The sequence below is a fragment of the Balaenoptera borealis genome, assembly GCF_965194805.1.
Source record: "Balaenoptera borealis genome assembly, chromosome: 15".
NCBI lineage: Eukaryota > Metazoa > Chordata > Mammalia > Artiodactyla > Balaenopteridae > Balaenoptera > Balaenoptera borealis.
The window spans coordinates 91,096,402-91,118,186 of NC_138871.1; the positions used below are offsets into that span (position 1 = coordinate 91,096,402).

Genomic DNA, 21,785 nt, shown 5'->3' on the forward strand with positions numbered 1-21,785 from the left:
CTCAGCTATCGGACCAGCTCCCGTCGGCCCGGCCGGTGTCCCTTCCAGCAGCCCCCAGCAGACTCTCCATCGGGGCACGTCCAGATTTCCAAATCGCTTTAAGGGGTCGGCCTTCGGGGTTAAGGAAGTTGCCTAATAGAGGAGGATCCCGTTTAGACTCTAAGGCATGTGGTTTTTAGTTCATCAAAATAACGAGTTTTGGGTGAGGCTTAATGACTCTCTTTGGGAAACAGGTTCACTGATTCCAGACACCGAGAAGGGCTGCAAGATTAATAAAGGGACCATCTCGTACTTGGTAACTCCTCATCTGTTGATTTCCTCTAATAGCCATTTGCTGCCCTTTTCTTGCCCTTCGGTGCAGACTCAAAATACCAAATGTATCCATTTCACCAACAAATAGTTCTAGCAGAGGGCAGGGTGAATAAAATGGCAAGACCAGAGGAGAAGAAACGACCATCTAAAACCCAGGTAATTAGCTTGAGGGAATGGGTTTCCACGCGCTGGAAACTATTCCACCAACAGGAAACCATTCCAATACTGCGCGACTTGGAGTATCACGCTTCAGCTGAAATTTCCAAGCCGCTCTTCGCACAGACAGGATTTCAGCCCAATCGTCCATAAACTAGAGGAGAAAACGATGTGACTGACGTTTCTGGTGCACGGTGGGCGCTGGTAAATTGCACAAATGAAAGATAAAGGTCACGGGAAGTGCCCCTGTCAGAATCCCACCAGAGCAGGTGATTCAGAGTTGACGGTGGACTTGCATCTGAGGCAAGGCTGGCGCCCAGGTCCAGGAGAAGAAAGCTGCATTCATTGTCTTCTACCCGTGGCCGGTCTGGTCCAAAGACAGCTGGAGAGCCGCGGACGGCAGAGGCGAGGGCTGGGATGCTTCGGCAGCCCTCTGCGGAGGTAGAGCCCCCCCCAGAGCGGGCAGCAGGCTCCTGGCGCCCCGCGGAGCTGGGAGGCTGCTTCTCTCTGGGGACCCCCAGGAGGTGGAAAGGCCGAGACCTTTCCCTGTCCCTCATCCAACAGAGGGGAGTGGAGCTGAGAAGAGCCAGAGAAAGGCCAGTCCCCAGGCGGCAAATGGTGACAGCGTGAGGACTTCCTGGAATTCACGGCGCTTTTCCGGCCAGGGAACCAGTCTTCTCTAGGCCAGGAAATAATTTCAGTGAATTACCTCAATGAAGAAAGTCGTATGACTGGGCTTCAGTATGTCCGGGAGCCTCCGTGAGAACTGGCATCCCAAAGGTGGAGGAAACAACCCCCGTGCTTGACTCCTCGGCCTGGAAGCGCGTGAGGCAAGAATGTACCAGGCTCCCCACGGCCTCTTCCACAAGCAAAGGATGAAGCTCGTTTATTTTTACTTCGACAAGCAAAGGATGATGTTCGTTTATTTTTAATGTCCTTTAAATTTAAACAGCTTATTAGGTCGAGAGCTCTTTTCCTGATATAAGAAGTGAGTGTCCTTGCCACCTAATGAGGCAAACGCAGGCTCCGGGTCCACGCAAATTAGAGTCACAGCCCGCTTTGGCCACTTACTAGCTGGGCAGCCTGGACTAGTCACGTGGCTTTTTTTGACCCTAGATCTTTTACCTCTAGACCCGGGTAGACAGCAGCCACGGGGTAAGTCTGGGGTGGGCTGGCAAGAGGTGGGACGTGTCAGAGCCTGGGGGGCGCAGAGAGGCCACAGAGCACAGAGGCCACAGAGCCCGGGCACGCCGTGGTCCTCCCATCTGCGGAGCAGACGCTTCCCCTCAGCCCCACGCGAGCTTGTCCTCCATGAGCCTGTGGGTGTATTGCACACACACGCGCGCACCCAGCCCAGTGCGTCGTCCTTAGTAGCCTGAAGGGAAAGGATGGTAGCAGCACAGGACTCTGATCTATGTCCTGGGACACAGAAGTGCCAGCCGAGCTCCGAGTCACTGTGACTCAGACTGTCCCGGTGGCCCCGAGGGGTGCCAGCTGCAGGGAGGCCCCCGGCCCTCCAGGCCCTCAGAGCCCTGGCTCCTGAAGCTCCGAAGGCCAGTGTGTGTGTCCCAACAGTTCCTGGCTCTGGTCGTGTGCTGCCATCCGGGCGAGAGGCTGGCTGGGCTGAGCCGTACCCTGTGAAAGGCCTTCCCTGCCTCCCCGGCCATGGGGGCGGGCAGCCTCCCCCTCAGCTCTCTCTGCTCAGAACCAGGTTTTCCCAGTTCTCCTGCGCACAGGGAGCCAGTAGCACCATGGGGATGGCTGAGGGAGGAAGTTGCCATAGCAACTCGCTCCCTCATCCTGCGGTCCCTCCCAGTGTCGGGCAACCCTGCAGTGCCGCGGGGTGGGGAAGGGCAGTGCTGCAGGGGGGACGGAATGTCCCCCAGAGAGCCTTCTTCCCAGGCTGGTGGCACCCGCCCTGCCTTCTGCGCTGAAGGATGCCCGCCCCCGAGAGATCTCCCCACGCAATTGCTGATGAAATGGGAAAATTAAAAAGTACTGCACTCCTCTGGTCCTCTAAAAGTGCCCAGTTAAAAAGGTCCTGTCCTTTCCTTCTTTCTCCTTTTCCTTCCTTCCTTTTTCCAAAACATAATGCTGATCCTTCCTTTGCAGATTACATAACGAAAATCATTTTTAAATGTGATTCATTTCCTATGAAACACATTTTTGGGTTTGGGCAAGTGAAGTTTCCATTAAAATATGCTCTGGAACAACCATATTTTTAAATGATTTTCTTAAAAATCAGATCCAGGTTGCCTTCCGTTAAACACACATAGATATTGTTGACATTTACTTTTTCCACAATCGGCAGACTCCACAACATGCTTTCATTTGGAAGGGTTTTCCGTGCATGTAATAATGGAGAATATGCAGTGGCAAAGCGTCCACAGTGACCTGGATCTGGGGTCCGTTTATCTCCCTAACGAGCGCCTCCGCCTCTGAGCTCCCCTCCCTGCCCACAGCTCCGCGCGGAACTGTCCACGCAGCCCCCTGCTACCTGAGGCCCGCTCCCAGGACAGCCTGGCGCCAGCCGGGACCCGGCCCGGGCAGAACGCCACACCCCAGGACAAGGACCCCCGCCCCGCTGGTGATTAGCGCTCAGGAGGACCCGACGCGTCCGAACCAGACCCTGTGATAGGAGGAAACAGGCACAGAGATTGCTGTGAGCCGAGCAGAGGGGCGTCCAGACCGAGCGCGCACCCGTGGCCGTGCGTGCGGACCCTCCAGGGCTGCTGCCCACACCTCCCATCAGCCCGCCCGGGCCTGGAGGGCGGGACCTGTGCCCGCACCTCCCTTTCTCTCGCCCGGTGACTGGTCCCGGGGACGTGACTGTGCCTGCCGTGAGGGGTCCCTCCCTGTCCCCGACCAGGTCCCAGCCCTCCCCGCCTCCCCTCCCCCTCCCGTGGCCCCGTGGGCGCTTATCCCCACATGACCCCAGTCTGCCCCCCCAGGCCCACTGCGAGCATCTCTCAAATGTGTCCTCTCTCACTTTTCCGTCTGCACCTGCTGCCACGGTCCCAGAAGCGCGTCCCATCAGGCCAGCTGCAGGTTAAACCTACTGGCCCTCGCGCCAGCAGCTGGCATTGAAGCGCAGCCTGGGGCCGCTCCTGGGCCCCTCTGTGCCTGCTGCGTCTGTGGGATCGGGTGAAGGTAGCAGAACCCAGCGCCCGGGGCTCCTGGGGAGCCGAGGTGAGCAGTTAGACCGTCCGCTGCTTCGTGCAGGCCTCAGTGGCCGCCGGCACTCGCCCTGCAATGGCCTGGGACTACGGGGGTCGGTGGGAGTGGCCATTCTTACCAGCCACACTGCACTGAAGCTTAAGTGGGCTCCGGGCCTGTCCTCCGCGCCAGGGGCAGAAGGTCAACAGCCTCCCAGAGATGCGGGATTTCTGTGACCCAGCCCACCTTTTAAAAAAAAAAACAGCTAAGCTGTGTTACTTTGGCTCTTTACTCCTGGCGAGGGTCCTGAGTGCGGCTGCGCACCGTCCGTCCTGCCCCTCCTCTGCCTCAGAGCTGGACCTCAGGGCCGGGGGCCGGGCGCCGGGCTCGCCTCTCCTCTGCACAGAGTCCCCCACCCAGCGCCGCACACAAAGATGCTCACGACCTGTGACCTGGTCAGAGCCACAGCCTCACTGGCCAGCAGGCTGACACCCCCCCGGTCAGCAGGCTGACGCCCCCCCAGAGAGCATCCTCGGCCCTCCCCGCCCACGAGAGTAGCTGGGTAGGCAGTGCCGGGGCCCACAGACCGAGGACAGGAAAAGGCAGCTCGCCAACTCTGGCTGGAAAGAGAGCCGGCGCTTAGGTGAAGGACGGGCTCGCTCCCTGAGCCACAGCTGAACGGTCCCCTGGCCGCTGAGACCCGCGGAGACCAGGAGGGCATTTGGGACAGGCCCCTGGAGCCCACACGCCCGCACACCGAAGCATCCGCACCAGCGCTGGGACCCTCAGCACCTGGTCTGCTAATCAGAAACCTGAGAAGGACAGCAACGCCGCAAGGATCGGCTGCCGAGGTCCAGGCTGGGAGGAGGAAACGAGACGCCCCCTCGCCACGTCCACTGCGCCACGGGCGCGGAGCCCAAGGGAGGGCGCCGGCTGCTGGGCCCTGAGACCGGCAAGAGACAGGAGCATGGAGGACAGCGCCCTGCTTCCGCGTGCCGAGGGCACAGCGGGGCAGAGGAGGGGGCAGCTCTCGGGAGGCGCGGCCGGGAAGACCCCTGGGAGGAGGAGGTGGCGGGAGCTCTCGCCCCGTGGTGCCCGGGAGGACCGAAGGGTCTGGGCCTGGGGGGCGTGCTGGGGAGCGCAGGCTCCCACGGGGGGTGAGACTGTGGCTCAGGGAGACAGAGGAGATGGTGCGGAGGAGCAGGTGGGGACGGGCAGCCCGGGGCAGGGCTTCCAGGAGACCCGGACTTGCGTCCTCCTGCCAGGGGCTTGGAAAATATCTCCCCTGAGTGTGCAATCACCTGGAGAGAGGCTGGCGCCCTGGGAACCCCTGCAGAGGGGTCCTGGTCTCCCTGAGGGGTGGCCCCTCTGGGCCATCCCAGGCCTTGGAGGAAACCTGGGACCTCGGCCCTGGGGCCTCCAGGATGGTCATGGGCAGGCCCGGCCTAGCCCGCCCAGGGGGTCCCCCTGCTTCCCGCGGTCACCCCGGTCCCCCGGAGCGCCTGTGCTTACAGCAGCCCCCGAGAAAGCTCTTCCTGAGAGTTCGGAACCAGAGGTCCGTCCTCCTCAAGAAAGCCTCTTGGGTTTTCTAGTGCAGGACTGTTTCCTAGAGTCTTCTCCAAGCTAAATGCTTCCAAATGCTTGTCCTTTATCCCAGGTGACCTGGCTCGAGGCCTCATGACCTCGTCGCCCTCAGAGCACTTGGAGGACCTTCCCTCCAGGAGGGTGTGCAGTGCCAGGGTCTTCGGGAGGCAAGGGGCCCGTGGCTGGGCCCACAGCCTGGCCTCGGGGGAGGCGGCCTCGCGGGGTGGCGAGTCATGGGGCAGCCGCATCTCACTCAGGCCATCGGCTCATCTCAGTCCGCTTCTCGCTCTGTCTTTCTCGGCATCTCTCTCTCCCTTCACTCCGGCTGCTTCTCCCAGCTGGCCCTGCAGACACGTCCGGGTGGGGGACCCCCAGCTTCTCCAGCAGGTGCCTGGCGCGGACGCCTGCTCATGGGCTCAGTGGCCCTAAGGAAGCAGCGGTTCCCCTCTGTGCTCCCCCTGCAAACAGCGCACCCCGCCCAGACGTGCGGAGGTCAGAGAGAGGACAGTGTCCGCCCAGCCCCCCGGGCCCCCGACCTGGCCACCCATGGTGGCCCCAGGCTGGACGCAGGCGTGTCCGGGGATCCTGGGTCATTCGTACCCGGCATAGCATCTCCTCCTCCCCTCTGCCCCCCTCTCTCTTCCTCTGTCTGCCCGTCCCCGCCGTGTCAGGCCTCTCCTTCTTGACTTTCCCAGGAACGTTCTGACTCATTCTGGGCTCTTCCTCAGAGGAACGAACCTTCCCGATTCCAGACCCGCACACGGGGTTACCACTTCGGGACCACATGGGCTGTCGTTGCTCTGAGGCCCCTTCTGCTCTCTTGTCCCTCCTCGTAATCGAAGGGAAATCAGGACAATCGGTGACGTTTAGGTACCACTTGTGACTGTGCCCTTGACACAGAAACCATAGAAATGTGTTTCCACTCTCCACTCTGCCCCGTTTATGAGACACTGAGAGGTCCACGTGGGTCAGTGAACTGCAAATAGGGGAACAAGTGAACTCCTGTGTCTTTACAGTCAAATGAACTTCCCCCCAAATAAGCGCTATACCATACGATACAGTCGTAGGCCAGGAATTATTGATACAAAGAGGACATTTAAAAAGAGTCTATTTGAGTAAAAAAGCACCAGAAGAGGAGAGATTTCTGTTCTAATCTCAGCTGTGTCCCTCTTTGCGTGACCTTAAACATATAATTCACCGGTTTGGATTTGTCTTCTTACCTTTAGAGCAAGGATATCTGATGAATCTATTTCTAAAAACTTTTGCAAAACTAAGTGTCTATTAAATCATTTAAAATTTGACCAAAAATAAGATGTGAGACAGGGGGAAAGGCAGATTCCACAGAGGAAGGGAGGACATGCCAGAGAGACTAAGAGAGGAGAAAATAAACTGAAAAGGGTTTAAAACCAGATAGCTGTAAACAAGAGGACAGGGCAGGAGGCGAGGCTCAAGGACAGGAAGAGAGAAAACATAAAACGTGAGAAATTATGGAGAATCCCAGGATTACTCAGGTAGCAGACGGAGCATGGAATCTTTTTAAATTTCTCCTGCTTAGAATAAAAACACTTTCTCTATGAGATGAGATAGAGGCTTCAAAAAGTAAAAGATCTATAACCATGACAAACATAAAAAAGTGAGAACACAAAAAGTAGGCACAAGATTGCAGTTTCAAGGGACCACGTGGCTGGTCCCCGTGCCTTCGTGGCCCTGGAATCTGTCCTTTCTTCTGCCCCGCACGACCTGCCTCCCAAATGCTTGCTGCCATCAGCAGCTTAGGAAACGGGCCTGCTTTTAAATTATATCAGCCTCCTTCCTCCGATACCTTGAGAGGAGTTCTAAACCATCTGTGGACAGGGAAGTGAGCTGATAAAGGCCACGGAGTCACCGTGGCTTTGACCCTCCAGAAGTAACAGCCCCGTGGCCCCGTGGCACACTCCCACTGAAGTCCATGTCCACGTGGCAGGCGACGCTGGGCCTCACACTTGGCCTTGGTGTCCTGAGCCGCCCCTCCTGTCCCCGTGGCCTCGGGCAGTGGGGCGTGGCCTAGTGCATGAAGCCTGGAGCCTCCCCGGGTGCAGTGGCCGTCCGTCTCCGTCTCAGGTGCCATCCCATTGGTTCGTGGTGTTGAGAAGATTATCCTGGACGAGCCAGCAGTCCCCCCCCCAGCCCCATCCTGGTCGGTGGGCTTCACCACCGGCCGCTCACCAGTCCAGGGTCGACTTCTTACCACTAAAGACCAGTTGGATACGGTCACGGACTTTCTTGCCCTAGAGGTGGGGGACGTGGGGGAGGACGCTGTGAGGGCAGCGGAGGGGACCCTCACACATCCCCACCCTGCTCCGGGGCCAGAGGAGCCCCCACCCCGAGGGCACACGAGTCTCTAAACGCCCATTTTCCACCCCGTGTAAATGGTGTGACTGCCCTAGCGCTCAGTGTAACCGAGGAAGGTGAGTAACCCCTGGCGGCCCATTCCCCATCATGTGGGATGAGTAACCCGCATCCAGCCCCCCAGGCCCCTGCATGCCCAACGCGAAGCCCCAGCCGCGGCCTGGTCACGGCGAGCGCGGCGGCCCCGAGATGCGTGGACGGCTGGCGGGGTGGAGCGGCGGTTTCTCCAACAGTCACCTTTTGTATGTTCTTTTTTGCATGGGTCCTCCGCGTCCAATTCCAATTCTGACCGCGGCTGCCCCAGCTCTGGTCTAGCCCCTGCTGCTGGACGAGCATGTGCTCCGGCAGCAGTGCCCCATGGACGCACCCCGTTATTGAGAGGGACGTCAGGACTGCTAGGTACGTTGGCCGCCCTGGACAGGAGCCTGCCCCTGGATGAGCCCGGGACGCCGGGCAGCGGGCAGCGAGCGGTTCAGTGTGGTGCCCAGGGGTCCGAGGTAGCTCCCGCCCCGGCAAGGAGGCATGAGCAGCACCGATGCATGAATGGAAAGTGCAGAACCGCATGCAGCATGGACAACAGGACTGGTGTCGCAGCTCCCGCCCCGCTGCCCGAACAGCCGAACCTGCACCTCGAGTGTCCCCGGAAGTGGGCCCAGGAGAGGGCCAGGCCCAGCCCCCGCTCTGGCCGGGGCCAGCACCCCGGAGCCCTTACGGTCCGGCTTTGACAGCCAGGGCCTGGGCAGCACCCACCCTCCAAGGGCACCCTGGGGGCCTGAGCGGGGGGATGGGCAGAAGAGGGTTGTCACGGCTCTCGCTAGAGGTGACCCAAGGCCGATGGCAGGCGTGTGAGCCTCTAAGGCAGAATTTAAACCTACTAGTAAACACCGTTTATCAGCGGGTTGTATGGTAAGCGTATCACCCAAACGGTCTTGGCAGAACGGAGCCTGTGCTCTGGTGAGTGCAGGCAGCGGGCATCGTGGCTCTGGTGAAAGCCCTGCGCCCACCAAGCCACCACCCATGCCCACCCCACGGCTCCGTGGGCATTCTCGCAGCCCTGGGTCCCCTATACCCACAACTCTGAACTTTATCTGCAGGGTGACGCTCGCTCTCTTAGCAACCTGAGGCCCAGCCCATTCCAAAATGGTATCTGAATCACCAAAATGAAATTTAAAAAAAAAAATTATGTTAAGGGTACTTTTATAATTCTTTTTCATTTGTTTGTTTGTATTTGAGCATAACTTAAAAAGAAAAGTGCTTGGAACCAAAAGAAAAAGGTGGTTTTGGTTTACATGTCCTATCTGAAATCAAGACTTTCACCCAAAGTCTACTAATATCAGAACTTGAAATGTGTAGAAATTCAAAATCCTGGGAGGTTCCAAGCATCCCGGGTAAAGGCCCTCACATGACTCTCGGGAACAGGAGGAACTGTGGGGTGCGTCTTGGGGAGGAAGGTGGGAGGCCAGTCTGCAGAAGCCTCCCCCAGGCCTGTCTCCCAAGGGCCGGGCAGGGAAGGGCACCCGCCAGCCCCCTCTGCAGGCGAGCGGTGGCCGTGCAGGTGGCATAGCGCCGACCAGGACCCCTGCCCCCGCCCAGCCCCCATCCCAGAAACCCGCACTGGCGTCATGGGTTTGTGCCCACGCCCTCAGTGCGTGTCTTCTGTGCTCCTGTGTCACCTGCCACTTTTAACGGGAGGCGGGAAAAGGGACGGGGTGAAACATGGGGCCTGGGGGAGTGGACAGGGGGAGGCACCCAGTGACATGTGCTTGGCAGGGGTCAGAGGGGGAGAAAGGTCAAAGTTTGCATACTCAATACCGAATTCCAAAAAAAGAGAAACTTACTGGATGTTGTACAAACTGAAAAGTGATTTACGAGATCTTGGCTTTCCTCAGAGTTTCCGGTAATATACCCAGGAAATTGGACAGAAGTGATGTATACTGCTTTTAAGTGACCCGGTTTCTTTCTGCTTGGAGAGAAAATTGCAGAGGGGCAGCGTGAGAATCAGTATATTCTTACTGATTTTAAAATACCTTTTATTTTAAAATACCTTTTAAAATATTTTAAAATACCTTTTAAAATATTTTAAAATGCCTTTATTTTGCACTCCTCTGCATTTCTTTACTGTTTCCCATTTATATGACAAAAAATTCAAAATAAAGATATAAATTTTTAGAACCACATCTCTTTAAGCCAAACAATGTTTTTGAATTGAACTTTTTATATAAATGGGGCAAGTCTTTTACGTAGGTGACCTGAATCATATCACAAATATATTTTCCTACTCTAGACGAGGCCTAATTTTACATTTTCATGGTTTCTTTTAAAATTGAGAGTATTCAAAATTGAGAGTATTTTGTGTTTTATTTAACAAGTTCCCCTGTTAGAGTGGTCATGAAAGAAAGGGACAAAAAAGGCTATTAAAGAAGCACACCATGAAATTCTTCAAAGAACTCCCAGAATCTCAGTCTGACCTTTTAAATCATTATCCCACATGTTCAGTGAGCATTTTTCTGTCTGTTTCAGCTACTACACTCAGAATCAGGGCACGTGTGCAGGTCGACCTCGTAGGGTGGGTTCAAACAGGCGAGGTGAGCCCCAGGGACAGTTCAAACCCGCGGCAGTGCTTTCAGCCTTTATTTGTAAGATTTTTAAAAATAAGTAATTGACTTTATCAAGATGAAAGACCATGAGTCTCCTCAAAACATTTTTCCCTGCAAACCGGCTCTGGGGGAGACGGGCCGCCCTTGCCCCATCCCGCCGGTGTAGCAGGCGCTGGGGCAGACGGGGCCACACCAGACCACAACCACTCCCGGGCCAGAGCACCCTCGGGGTCCTGCTGCTTGGCCGGCGAGGCTGGCCTCCAGGTGGACGGAGAGAGACTGCCCAGCTCTGGGTCCTTGCCCACATCATGTCCGGCAGCCCTGATTGCTGAGAACAAACGGACGTGCATCTGAGGCCGCCCTGGACGCCTTCCTGGGGAGTCCGCTGCCCCCCTGTCGATGCGCCGATGCGACAGCCCACCTGTCTCAGCCCAGGACAGGCGGCAGCAAGGACACCGTGTGTGCATCGTTTAAGGAGAGGCCCTCCTCTTGCAAAGAAAAAGCTGCACTTTCAATGCCTTAATACAACTACTTATCAAATCCTCATTTCATTTCAAAAGAGAGAGAGGATGATGGAATACGATAATTAGGAGATCACACGACTTCAGTCAGTAGATTGAACTATTTCCATTTCTGCTACCCTGTGTCAGGGTGGTGGTTTTGTAAATGGGAGAAAAATCACAGGAAGGGGTTATCTGTCTTACAGAAGGGCGAATCAGAGGCACAGGGGAGAAGCTGGTCTGTGGCCACATTTTGTGATGTGCACCTGTGCAAATCAGAGGATTCCCACGATACGTACTGTAATGCACAGATAGTACGTTCTCCTTTGATGATATGTCTCAGACCCCCATGGAGGTGTGAGCCGCAATGATTCTCTTGGGGGTAGGCGGTTAGGAGAAAGTCAGGAGCACAAATGGTCTTCAAGGATGTTCGGGCTCAGAGATGTTTCTGACGTCCTAGACCTACAGAAGCCACAGAAATCTAGTCCGTTCCTACTGAGACAGGCTAGTTCCAGGAAATCAGAAATCCAGCAGTTTGTGAGTGGTCCTGATTTCTTTTTTTTAGATTTTTGCCTGGATTCTGCAAAAGTGTAAACATGGCTTAAAGCACTTTATTATGATTTTTCCATCGATATTCTTAAATGTCTATACAAGACCAATTTTTCCAGCCAGATAGTAACATGAACTACCCCCAAATTACTTTCTCTCGATATTGCTTAAATTCCAAGGCAGATGCAAGATCACAGACAAGGCAAAGGATCACCAATATTTTTGTCTGGAATTTACAGAGATTCTAAGATTACGTATTCATCATTTCCTGTCTCAGAGTGTTTTTACCAATACTACCTTCGGAGTGGAGAGGAAAAAATGAAGAAGCAAGTGTTTTATTTGTCACAACTTTACATCTCTAACCATAGGAACTTAAAATAGACCTGGTGGGAGTATCAGTGACAACTGGCAGGGAAGAGGGAGGACCATCGGCTTGGGTGGCCTCCCCGAGGTGCCAGGCGCCTAGCGCCCGGCACCAGCGCCTGCCTTGTCGGGAGTTTCCATGGAAACCCAGTCAACCTCTGCTGCCATTTCTAAAGCCAAGCTGTGCAGCACACGCTGCTCTCTGATTTTATCCACGGGGGATCTGGATGATCCCACAGGGGCCTCCCTTCATGGAAAAGACGTGCTCTTAGATGGGGAGGTGCAAATCGAATGTCTGTGCATCGATTTTACAGCAGCCTGTTACCAAGGGTCCTGGAGCGAAGACCCCTTTTGTTGCATGAATGATCACATCCACCCACTTCAGAAAACTGCGTATTTTTGAATGATGAGATTTATTAAAGCGAGGAAATTTGTATATACCTCTCAGAGTTTCTAAAAACCTTAAAGTCTTGAACAGGAACATGAAATGAGCATCACAGAGCTGGTAGAAGAAAGAATATTTGAGGGCCCATGCAGGGCTGCCTCGTGTGGTCCAGGAGCACCATCTAAAGATGAAAACGCCAACCTAACACCCTCGAGAAACCAGAGCTGGCTCTTTCAGGGGTGGGTGCTGTGAGCGTGCGTTCACAGCCTGCACGGAGCCCTGTGGTCCTGAAGCTCCAGGGGACGGCAGGGTCCCAGCAAGCACAGACAAGCCCCCTCCTCCGTCCTTTTCCCCCGGCTGAGGGGCGTGACCTTGGAGGTTTAATTTCCCCACATTCTCGCAGCCAGCAAGTGGCAGGCCAGGGATTGGACCCCATCTGCCGAACTTGAAACCCTGAAAATAATAACAAACTTTTCAAGAAAGCCAGGCCTCTTTCTGAGAATGTTTATTCTTTCCTGACACCGTGAAGTCTCTGAAAATGAGCCAATAACATTTTCTTTGTTTTCATGGTGACAAAGGACATTTTAAATGCCTCTTTTTTATCAGATGATGCATTTGTAAATGGCTTAAACACACAAAAACTACTCCAAAATCCTTTTCTCTTTTTTTTTATAATTAGTAAATTCTGGTTTTCATTTGCATGATTTTGGTTAAAATGCCTACTTAAATTTGAACAGAATATGTCAACCTCATCCTGCCTCTATCAAAAAAAAGACATTAAAAAATTTCTACTCATGTTTAAATGAAAAAATTTTAAATAAATTTGCACTAGGCACTTAAATTAGGAAGACTTTAAGGATTTTTTTTCTTTTGACCAAAAAGCAAGGCCACATGTATACTATTGGCTGGTAGGAAACATTTCTGTTTCTTGATACATTTTCAAAACAGAAATGTGCATGGAGATTAACTTCTCTTAGAATGATTTTTATTGCTTTCAAAATTTCCTCCCTCTGGGGTTGGGGGTGTCTCCACATGAGGTGCCATTTGGGAAATCAGTTAAATTCAGTCATTTAAGTCATTATTGACAGAATAGTTTTGAGATCAAACTTTAAGTTCATGAACAGCTGTTACTTTAATGACAGTCAGGCCAACAATCCGATTCAGGGTATTGTTTTGATGTAAGGACAGCGTTAAACTCCTTCTGCCTCAAACTCCTATTTTTAAACCCTGATTCCACTTACACACATCGACCCCTTTTCCCTCAGTGCCTTTTTTATTCTCCCACAGCACAGTCTATAAACTTTAACCCTTCATAGGCTATGCCAAGTATCAACTCTATACCTGAGATCTGTAATCATGTTCCTTTTCTCAGGACTAAATGAGAATTGGCAGTTTCTAAATACCAACAATTGATGGCACATCTAACTGTCAAACGGTGACATTCACGCCCTTGAACTCAGCCCAGCTGCATGAATGTCCATCACCCTCCCTGACACTCTCACTGGTTTTGCGAAAGTCTGTCTGCAAGCGAGTAATCTGCTGGCCTTAACCCAACATCCAATATCCAGGGTGGCTTTCTGAGTGGAAAGCAAATTGATATCTCTTAGAAGCATTTACATTTATTAACCATGTTTAATTTGTGATTTTTGTCCTTGCCAGGAATTCAGATGCTCATTGAGTAGCGGGGTGGGGGGGAGCACAGGGCATGATCTGAGTGTTACTACTGGGTGGTAATTTTGTTACTAAATCATCTCATCCTTGTTTCTTGAGAGTTAAAATTTAGTGAAAAGAAAAACATTTTTTTCTTAATTTTTGTCCTTAATTCTTACATTCCTGGTGGGTGCAGATGCAGCTGATGTAGGTTGAAGTGAAAGTGTCTTTGTAGGACTGCTTCTTCCTGACATGGCTTATTTAAGAAGTTCCACGGAGGGCAATGGTCATAAAACGCTTTGGGAAAACATCCGCTCCCATTAGCACAGTGGCAATGTGGTAGTTAAGAGACTGCATGCAGTTTCCCGGAAAGGTTTAAACTCAGGCAGCCTAGGTGCCCAAAGTAATCTCAGCATCTCAGCTGACTTGGCTTGTTGACCGAGAGAGATCTGTGCCCTACTCCCTACTCAAGTCAGCTAAAAGTAACAAGGATTTTAAGGTAAATCAGAGCTACCTGAGTGCCCGATGACGGTCTGAAAGACAGCTAGTCTAATTCCCAGGGCTGGCACAGGAGGCTGCCCGCGCCGGCCTCTGGGGTCAACCAGGAGCAGGGCTGGGAGGGGTCACTGTGACGGGCCTGCTGCAATGCCGCTGTCTTGAGTTTAGACAGGGACCAGTCTCGGGCCACCGTGTGTGCCTTTTCATGAAAAATCTTGCATCGTGTTCGGATGGTGCAGCAACAGGCCCTGCTGTGACTGGTTCCACTGAACTTGAAGTAATAACGGAAGGGGTGGGAACGTGGGGTGAACACCTGGGGACCAAGGTGCTGCCCGGCTGTGGAGGAGGGGCAGCTGGCCCGAGATCGCTGGTCCCTGGACGGCACCGCTGTGCGCGGAGGGAAGAAGGGGTCCGAGCCGCACCTGGTGGTGGACCAGGATGGGGACGCCCCACGAGCCCAGGGGGGACCCTCCAGCTCCATCTCGCCTCCTCACCCAGGGAGGCTCAGGATTAAAGAGACTTTGGAACTGTATAAATAAGAAAGTGACTTGTTCAGGGGTTTGATGCCTTTCAATGTGCCTTTGTAATTGCAGGTGCCCCACCCCTGGCTGCGACGGCTCCGGGCACATCACCGGCAACTACGCTTCCCATCGGAGGTATGCACGGCTCGCTCCCGCAAACACCCCCTCCATGCTCGGGACCCCTAACGGGGGCTCGGGTTGCCTCCACTGGTGAATTAAGGGTCTAGAGGCCCTCGCCCACACAACGGGGCTGTCCCCAGGGGCCTCGCTTAGCACACCAGCTCTCGGGACCACGGCCCCCCTCTGACATCCCCCTCATGGTGCCACCGGCTCCATCTGCAAGAAACGTTTCTCAAGGCACCCAGGAGCACGTCTTTCTAAATTGAAAAGGGATGAGAAAAAGAGGCAGGATGTTATAAGATGCCAGAGGACAGCCATTGAGAGACAAGCAGGCTAATCCCACTGAGAGTGGATCTCTTAAATATTGAGATTTGAGCCACAAAGCTGTACGGTTATTATAAGCAGAGATCAGCAGAGCTGAACACACAGAAATGCTTGACCTTCCAAATCCCAGGCCCCGCCGGTCCCAAAGAGCAGGGAGCCTCTAAGTACGGCGTGAGGAGTCAGTCGTATGAGACAGCAAGAGGCCCATGGTCACTGAACCGTTTACAAACGTCTGTCTTACACCAGGCCCTATGTTAGAAGTGGATTGAAAGAGCCTTTTGGTACAACATCTGCACAAAGGTGGGTCTAGACCCCGTGGGCAGGAGCAAGAATTCCTTGTCATGTTCAGTCAGGATCAACAAGCCAAGGTCAGGACGAGAGCCTTTCTGAACGGAGACCCTCGTAACTCGAAGTCTCCAATGTGGGAAGGGGAGCTGTGTCTAACAAATAAACAAACCATGTTACAACATAGCTGTTGCCTTGCCACCCTCTAAAATCAGATTATAAAGTGGGCAGTCGGAATGTGGATGAGCCCTTCAGCTTTAAATACTTCCCCAACAAAAAACAGCAACAAAAATGAAGAGAAAAGAGAAAGGAGGGGGAAGGAGAGAGGGAGGGAGGGAGTCAGGACAGTTGGTGTGGGTCACCCCACAGCCCGTGCACCGCCCACAAGCAGAGTGGGTTGTGTGGGTCACGGGGGGTCCACGCCGTGTGGCCGCCCGAGTGACCAGATCCCGGCGTTCAGAGCAGGGGACGCCCCCGGGCCGGCTGGCTCAGCTTGGCTTAGAGACGGAGCCGGCAGGGTGGGCTGTTTCCTCCTCAAGGTCACAGGCTTCTGTGGTCACTTCCCAACTGTTTGGGAGCATCGTTTCAACAGCTCAGGTCTGGGGAAAGTAGGGATTATGATGACCAACAAGGAGAACTGAATTATTCGATTTATGGGTGGCTTCTTCACACTGACTTGATGAAAACACCCCGTTCTCTAGACCAGGGCTGCCCACCTGGGCAATGCGGGCACTCGGGGTGAGATCATTCTTTGCTCTGGGGGCCGTCCCACGCGTTGTAGGATTTTGCGGAGCATCCCTGGCTCCACCCACTAGATGCCGGCGGCACCGCCATCCCCATTCGTGACGACTAGGTGTCTGCAGGCACGTCCGAGTGTTCCCAGGGCCACTGCCACCCACCACGGGGGCGAGAGGAGCCTTGCCAGGTTGTCTTGCTGGTCTTACCAGGCGGCCCAGAGCCAGCTGCTGTATTGTGAATGTAGAACGAGGGTGAATACATTCCAAAAGGGATCCCCAGAGTAGGATCACTGGTTTAGAGAAAATGAAATAAAATAAAATAAAGCTCTAGTTAAGTATCTAAGTCAAGCACATTCTATGCTACTCTTTATTTTAATTGATCTTAGAATTTATCTCAGTCCTCACAAGGCCAGAATTCCCAGCACTGAATAATGCCTGCAAACTAAAAGTGAACATTTACTGGTCATTTCGTATCCAAATGTCTATTTTACTACTTTTTTTTGGTTTGACATCATGTAAATTTATTCATAATTTAAACATGTGCATGCACTTAACGTATATTTTAGAATGGTGGGTATATTCGTATAGCGTAAACTTGTGAATGAAACGTAATTTAAGCTTGGATTTAAGCTATACTCTGTGCCTGGACTAAATAGCACCAGGATTGCTCTGTACATTTGGAAAGTAAATTTGATTTGGCTTTCAGCACATTTCAGTGCTACATACAGCCCTACAGGGGGTGGCATATTAGAAGTAGAGCACATTTCGCAGTATCGTTTATCCGAGAATACCTTCCATGCGTAGAAGTTAGAGTGGGCTGGAGCTCTTGGCTGGGCAGAAGTGGGGCCAGGGTAACAGCCCTGTGCACACTGGACGCTGAGGAAAGACAGAAGCAGCCCCCCAGGCCCGATGACCCTGGAAGGTCATAAGTACACGTAGAAACACGCCTTTCGGGGTTACTCTTACTTGATCCGTTCCCAGGAACATGAGGCGTTGTTACCTACCTGCAAACCACAGGGAAACTCCCCTCAGGGACCGATTCTTAGCCTTCTGCTAAATTGTGCCAGGGTACCAGGCAGTCACAGGCACCTCAGAGATACCGCAGGCTCGGCTCCAGGCCACTCGCTGCAATACAGCCCAGACCACGGCAAAGCGGGTCAAGCACGTGTTTGGTTTCCCAGCACATATAAAAGTTATGTTTACACTACACTGTAGTCTATTAAGTGTGCAATAGCACTACATCTAAAATGATGTAATTACCTTAGTTTTTAAAATGCTGGATTGCTAAAAAAAAATGCTAGCTATCATCTGAGGCTTTGGCAAGCTGTAGTCTTTTTGTAATAGTAACATCAAAGATCATTGATCCCAGGTCACCATAACAGATATAACAATAATAGAAAAGCTTGAAAAGTGCGAGAACTATTGAAATGTGACACAGAGACACGAAGTGAGCAAGTGCTGTTGGAAAAATGGAGCCAAAAGAACTTGCTTGACTCGGAGTGGCCACAACCCTCAGCTGGTGAAAAATGCAAGGTCTGCGAAGCGCAACAAAAAGAGGTCTGCATGCCCGTCCTCAGGCTCCAGGGGGCAGAACGGTCACAGCACGAGGACCCTCGGGTCCCGCTGAGCAGCTGTGGCTGGGACTCCCCACCCCCGGCCCCCAGGCCGAATGCACACATCCAGATGCTGTCTACGTTACAGGAGGTCACTTCTCCCTGATGTAGCTGCCACCAAGGACTGTGTGTCCCAGGCACTGTCGCGGGAACTCGGAGAGTCTACTCGGCCCCACCAGCCTCAGAGCCACCCTGAGCGGCAGGTGATCTCATTTCTCTCTGCGCTGGAGGAAACACACTCTGAGCGATGACATGTCGGAGACAGAACTCAGCCGAGGGGCCACCGCCAGCGTCACACATCTGGTCGTGGATGGACCTCTGCACCTGGGACGGCCTGCGAAGTTCACACAGGGAAAGGAGGGCCACCCCACCGACCCCAGGTGGGATCTGGTTTGCCTTGCTCTAGTTTGGGTTGTAATGCTGATGTGGTTTTCTGTCTCAACATCACCTCTGAAGCTTTTTAAAGTCCATTTTAATCAATATTATTGACCATCTCTGATGTTCTATCAAAAAATCCCCATCGTCAGAAGCTTTGTCTCCCCTCTGTCCTCCGTGGAGAAACCTCATTCAGCATCGCACACAGAGGAGTTCAGGCTGTGTCTTAGTCTTCTTGTCTTCAGACCACGATAGAAAAAAAAAATTTGATAGAGATAGCTCTCTCCCTCAAAGATCCTATTTCCAGGCCTCTTTTCTCTTCTCCTGACCCTTCTCCAGGCTGGCTTGTTCCTACAGTTTCCAGACAGGCTGGCACAGCGACCTCTTGGCCAGGTCCTCCCCGTGGCCTCCCCAGGCCGCCTCCGACTCCATCCTCCCACCTGCAAATAGCAGCAGGCCCCACGGCCTGGAGCGGGTGCTCCGAGGCAGAGGTGGCACCCAGGTTTTTCACAAACGGTGATGCTGCACGAATCTGACTCCCCCGGGACCCCTCCCCATCTCGCAGAGCAGTGGCACCCCTCGGGCTCCAGAATGTTCTCTGACAACAAAAGACAAGCTGTACTGAGCACTCACTATGTACCAAGAGCATTTGCATGTATAATCTCACTCTCCGAGTGTTGCTTTCCTCCTAAGGGCATGTGAGCGGCCAGCGCACGGGACCCACGCTCAGAGGTGACAGTGACCACAGACCGGCCTGGGAGAGCCGGCTGTGGACTTCCTCACCTAGACAAGGATGCCGGGATTCCAGGCCAACCCGTGTCAGAGCCAAGGTTTCCTCGGAGCCAGAGTCGGGCCCAGACTAAGTTCCCTGCTGTGCTATTTGTTCTGTTTTGGTTCTGTTCCAGTTTATTTTCACTCCCAGCCCCATGTCGGCAAGGACGCAGAGCCTCACCTCTCTCCCAAGTTCAGAGTGAAGGAGGCGGGGGCAGGACAGAGCCAGGCTCCCTGGCCAGCGTCCTGGCCTGTGGCTTCCCTTCACCACTAAGGTCCCCGTCTGGGGACAGGCAGGAAAGACGGGCTCCCGGGAAGGATCCGCGAGTCCCTCCCACCCCTCCTAGTCATTCACTGATTAACTCACGACAAGCATCTAACTATGACCTGCTCTGTGCAAGGCACTGGCCTGCGAATCAGAGGAAGAAAGGAGAATAAACACACAGGGAACTGACACTCGTGTGGACGAGCGAATGGCCAGTCACCAGGATGGAGTGAGAAACGCCACGGTGACCGGGGGCCGTGAGAGCCCCAGGGCTGCTGTCAGGATGGCAGGTGGGCAGAGGAGACTTCCTGGAGGAAGACCGTCCAGGCTGAGGCCGAGCAGACGGGGAGGGATGTGAGGCCCGAGGATGGCTTGGCCGGGACGGGGACGTGCCGGAAGCCTCCAAGAGGACCGCGTGGGGCAGGGACAGCAGGGCTGGCGGCGCCGCGAACCAGGAGCCTTGGGTGCTGCGTGCAGGGCGGTGGGCCCATCCTGAAGTGAGTCAGAAGCGGGGGGAGAGACTAAGCAGACCGCACGTGCGTGCAGCTGAGTGCTGCTACTCTGACGCCTCATCCCGGGAGCAGGGGCGACATCGATTCAGAAGGCACTCAGGACGCAAGAGCCACAGGACTCGTGGGAGAGAAGACCCGGGAACGGCCGTGGGTGACCCGGCTTCCGGGCCCTGAGAGCAGCAGACGGGAGTGGCGTGGGCTCGGCCGGGGAGGCTGGTGAGTTTTCCGGTAGCAGCAGCAGCGACGGTGTCCCAGCCCCCGCGGGCAGCGGTCGTCGGAGCACGGCTTGCAGAGGGGCGGCTGGGAGTCATCGCCACCTGGTACCTGGAGACCAAGGAGCCGTGGCAGCGTGAGGACAGAGCAGGGCCTGGCGGGGGACCGGCTCAGCATGGGCAGAGCAAGCCAAGCGGACCGCGGAGTTTCCAGATCGCGGACCCGCCGAGCCGAGGCCGGACGCGGGCCCCAGCAGGACGTCAGGAGCTGCAGCCGGTCATGCGGTGCGAAGGCGGCGTCCCGGCTCCCGCGGGTCACCGTGACCCGCCCGGATAAGAGCAGTTCTCACAGAAGACCCGGGGGGGCCAGAGGGGTGAAAACGCAGCCCCCACTTTCTAAATTTTTATCCAAAAAAGGAGGAGAGAGATGGAGGGAGCAGGAGAGAGTGAATCAAGGCGCACGCACCGTGTCTCTTTTGCTCTCCCGTAGAGGGTGACAGGTGAAGCGGCGGAGGGAGGGAGGCCGCATGCGAGGGGAGCTGGAGCACGTGAAAATGGAGACACGAGGGGCGGGGGGCTCCGGACCCTGCCGCGCCCCTGCTGGGAGCTGCAGCTTTACAGAGAGGAGCCAGGCGCCTGCACAAACATGGAACAGCACCAAGAGGAGGTGATGGGGTGATGGGGGTGCCCCCCATGACAGCCAGGCCCTTGCCTGAGGGCCAGTGTGCCCAGACAGAAGCCAGACCCGGCAGGAAAGCACGTACTGGGGTCAGGACGGTCGAGTGGAGGGCACAGCCCGCCCGGACGCGCCCTGGCTCAGCCCCGGGGCCTCTGCCTCCGCACTTCCCTGGGGGCTCCAGAAACGGTCCAGTGCCGGGTTCTCCAGTTCTCTGCAGAAATTCCCGCTTATTCTATATAATCTCACATCTGATAGCCTAATAGCCTACAGTTAGCTGTTGTTGAACAGAAACAAACTCATATGTAGACATTCCAGCTAGCAAAGTTCCTTTAGACAACGTGAGCCGCTATTTCCAAAATTCCAAAATTAAATAGAATAAGCTTGGTCAACTTGCACTGCATCTTCTGCAGATGCCACGGGAAGCCATATTCAGGTACATGGGGACAGATGCCCAGGACACGCCCCCTCCCAAGACGAAGGGCTCTGGAATCTGGCCACAGGAACGCCACCAAGAAGGACTGGGGAGGCGTGCGTTTCTTCCTCCCCGTGGCCCCTTCTGTGCAGGAAGCTCATCCCCCTCTGGCAAGTCAGCCCGGCCTCTCCTGGCGACTCCTGACACCGGTTTCTCCCACCCAGGCTCTGGGCACCCTCGCGGGGGCCTGACCGTGTCTGAAGGCCTAGGGGGAGCACAGAGGAGCTGCCCCCAGGATATCGTTTTCATGCCAAGAAGCACCAGCTTCTGGAGGAAACTGTGTCAGAGCCCCATCGACAGTGAAAGGGGCTTACAGGGTGAACAGCGTGGGCGCTCCCTGAAATCACGCTTCTTCCTTAGCCTTTCAGGTTGCCCGAGAGCCAAGAAGAGTGGCATCAGGATAGCACAGAGCAAAGAGGACAAGGAAGACCAGGAGCCGATCAGGTATGTGGGCCGGGGGGCAGGTCGGGGAAGCGGGGGGCTGGCGGGGAGGTCAGGCTTGCAGAGGTCGGTCAAGCGTGAGGTCACAGCATTGAAACCAGACCATGCACACCTGCTAACGGACCAGAAACATCCTCTGAATGACAGGTGAGGTGATAACCAAACATCCATCCATCCGCTGCTCTGAGTAACCTAAGTATAGGAAAGTTCCCTCTACCCTGGATGGGAAAAGCAGTGTAATTTACTGGGAAAGGCAGGTCCATGAGAGTATAGGAAGTTATTAACTACAACAGCTAAAGTGAACATTTGGCTGACTTCCA

General features: G+C 54.4%; 1 protein-coding gene across 16 annotated transcripts in view; it reads left to right on the forward strand.

Moving 5' to 3' along the window:
- Nucleotides 1-21,785, forward strand: part of MYT1L (myelin transcription factor 1 like) — a 417,355-nt gene that overhangs the window by 363,392 nt on the left and 32,178 nt on the right. For all 16 annotated transcript variants that reach the window (XM_082357086.1, XM_082357077.1, XM_082357080.1 and 13 more), the window contains 2 exons: nt 14,732-14,794; nt 21,385-21,468. In XM_082357086.1, coding sequence (XP_082213212.1) covers nt 14,732-14,794; nt 21,385-21,468 — 147 coding nt within the window. The remainder of the gene's footprint in view (nt 1-14,731; nt 14,795-21,384; nt 21,469-21,785) is intronic.